At 38.8% G+C, this 3,270-nt stretch overlaps 1 protein-coding gene across 1 annotated transcript in view; it reads left to right on the forward strand.

Annotated features, from left to right (window-relative positions):
* LOC137618425 (zinc finger MYM-type protein 1-like) overlaps positions 1 to 2,466 on the forward strand; it is an 8,679-nt gene extending 6,213 nt beyond the window's left edge. The window contains exons 3-4 of the mRNA XM_068348593.1: positions 208 to 525; positions 856 to 2,466. Coding sequence (XP_068204694.1) covers positions 208 to 525; positions 856 to 2,466 — 1,929 coding nt within the window. The remainder of the gene's footprint in view (positions 1 to 207; positions 526 to 855) is intronic.
* Positions 2,467 to 3,270: the final 804 nt, after the last annotated feature.

Genomic DNA, 3,270 nt, shown 5'->3' on the forward strand with positions numbered 1-3,270 from the left:
TTGTCATCTGTCATGTCATTTTTTGTCTCTTTGTTGGTTTGTCTGTTTATGTCTGTCAGACTGTCCAAGCCTTAAGTCCAATAGTCCATAAACGAACGTACGAAGTATAAAGGGTATATTGTTTTTGTCATGTCATTTTTTGTCTATTTGTTGGTTTGTCTGTCTGTCTGTTTACAGATTTGCTTATAAGTCTTATATCTACAACAGAGAATGGATATCAGAAATTACTTCTCAAGGACGGGGCCCTCAACATCACAAACAAAATCCACAAATGCAGCAAATCCTTCATCCACACAAACAGAAAAACGTCAAGAAACTGAAATTTCCACACCTCCCTTAGATATAGGCCTACAAGAAAAACAGAAAGTTACTTTATCATCAGCCCAAGTTTTATCAAAGGAATTGGTATCTTTGGCAGCAGGAGATACTGATGTTCCCTCATATTCTTGTACAGCAAATAATATACCGGGTCCAGTATTAAACCATTTTCATGAGAGTATTGGTGGAGTTCTATGTCATACATGTGTAAGAGCTTCACATCAAAGGCTGTCTGATTTTGCTCGGTGTGCTAAAGATGTATTCCTAAAATCAGGGTTTTCTAACTGGAAAAAAGCGATTCAGAAATTCCGCAGTCATGAAAAAAGTGCAGCACACAAGTTGTCAGTAGAAAATTTAAAATTCCACAAACATCAAGAAGGTATCAGTAGCTAGTTATCATCTCAACTTCTGCATGATCAACACCAGTCACGTGCTGCTCTAATTAAGATAATTACCCCACTGAAATACCTAGCAGAGCAAGGCCTTGCCATCCGAGGTCATGAAACCTCAGAGGGTAATTTTGCAAAACTTTTGCAGTTGAGGGCTGAAGATGACAAAAAGCTTAAAGTATGGTTGTCCAACAAAGTTTCATATACTTCTGTTCCAATCCAAAATGAAATATTGAAGACAATGGCCAATGCTGTAGTTAGAGAAATCTGCAATGATGTTAATCAAATGTCAACACAGTTTGGCCTTATTACTGATGGAACCCAAGATATCCAAGGCAATGAACAGGAGGCTGTGTGTGTGCGATATGTCGATGACAAACTCAATGTTCATGAAGAGCTGCTAGGATTGTACCAAGTGTCAGCAACTACAGGAGTGTTTCTTAGTAAAATGCTGCAAGACACGGTTATATCTCTTCAACTACCAATTCAACACCTCCGGGCTCAAACATATGATGGTGCCAGTAACATGTCAGGAAAATATAAAGGCTGTCAGGCAGAGATAAAGAAGGTGCAACCACTAGCTCTGTGTGTGCATTGTGGAGCTCATGTTACCCACCTAATTATCAGCAAGGCCATACCAAATTCTCTCTTCATAAAAAATGCTTTAGACAACCTTCAAGAGCTAGGCACCCTCTACAGAAGTTCAGGAAAGTTCAAACATATGTACCTTAATATTCACACAGATGATCTCAACACTCCTTCACCAACAAGTTTGAAGCCAATATGTCCTACACGGTGGCTTACACGATATGCTGCAGTGAAAGCAGTATTAGATAATTACCCTGATGTACTGGCTGCCCTCCAGGAGGCAGCAAAGGAGTTAGGGTCAACAACTGCATCCCGAGCAGCAGGTTTGTACAAATGTTTGTTCTCAGGGGAATGTCTACTTGGATTATATGGATCACTTCCTCTTATTCAATGTCTAGAAAACTTCAACAAAAGCCTACAAGGATCAAAAGTGACAGTATCTGGAATGCTAGAAGCTGCAGAGGTTACCATAAAGAGCCTACAGTCACTCCGATGCGAGCACAAATTCAAGAGATTATTTGAAGAAGCAGAACAGAAGCTCCATCTGTGTGACCTAGACGCAATTCCTCTTCCAAGAAAGAAAAAAATACCAAAGAGGCTAGACCAAGGACTAGGATTTGCCTCTAACTACTGTCATGACTCAGCTGAAGAGTTTTATCGAGTTGAGTTCTTCAGTGTTATTGATGCTGCCGTACTGAACATTAAAGAATACTTCACTTCCACTGATCTCACCGAGTATCAAGATTTATCGTCAGTACTGTTGACTGGGACACATAAGCCAGAAATTATCACTAAGTATCCAGAACTCAATGAATCTCTGAATCAGCAACTCGATTTCTTCCACAACCAGTTTAAGGGGTCAACAGTTGAAGATTATAGAAAGATCTTCGCAGATATGGTACCAGAAGTTCGCCGAATGTTTCCTCAGGTAGAAGCATTGTTACGCCTTTTACTTGTCTCCCCAGCAAGTTCCTGCACAGCTGAGAGGTCATTCGGTGCTCTCAGACGATTGAAGACATGGTTACGTAGCAGTATGAGTCAGCAACGCCTTAACCACCTCATGATTTGCCATGTGCATCGTGACCGTCTAGCTACCTTAAGTCCACAGGCGATTGCTGAGGAGTTCATCCGAGCAGAAGACAAACAAAGGACCATTTTTGGCAGATTCTGACTAACAGAATTGGTAGGATTGACACAGGTTAGTTTTCGTCTTAATACTTTAAATGATATGATAATAATCTTATTTGAATGAAACAACATGAGTCTTGCTTTCATATAATGTGAATTAATCATTTAATAAACCATGCATGTTGATTTAATCAGGCTTTATTAAAATTTTCAAGTAATATAATAGTGTTTATGTCTTAATCATTACAAAGGGTCTAAGGTAATACTTCATGCTCAAAGCTTTAATGTCATCATGTTTGGCCAATGAATTTAAGAAATATTAAAATTATTTTGTATAACTTGACAGACAGATACAAAATTAAAAGGCTTATAACAAGATTTCAGGCAGGATACAGGTCTTGTATTTTGCTGAAATATGTTGCTCAGGTGCCTTTAAAAGCACCAAAAAAGGTAATAAATTAAAAAGATTTCTCGCTGAGCTCGCCAGCCTCGCCTGTCAATGTCCCCCCCCCCCCATACATTTTAGAAGCCAGTGACGCCCTTGGTCCCTGGTCATTTCCTGTTTCTTCTCCTAGACTAATATCCTACTAGTTTTTCTAATATTTCACAAATAATAAGGAAACAACTAATCTGATCTTCGATATTCATCAAGAAATCGTGTCAACATTGGGGAAATTCTGAAAGCGGTTTTGTTATTCAGTTTTACTAAGATGGCACCAGCTATTATGTTTTTTTTTTTTCATCGCACTTTAATCGTCACCTTAATTTTGTCATCATTTTTACATTTTGTACTCCTTACTTCAAATGATTCTTTTCTCTCGACGAAAGCAGCATTTGCGATGTTGGA

This window comes from Palaemon carinicauda, chromosome 24, assembly GCF_036898095.1.
Source record: "Palaemon carinicauda isolate YSFRI2023 chromosome 24, ASM3689809v2, whole genome shotgun sequence".
NCBI lineage: Eukaryota > Metazoa > Arthropoda > Malacostraca > Decapoda > Palaemonidae > Palaemon > Palaemon carinicauda.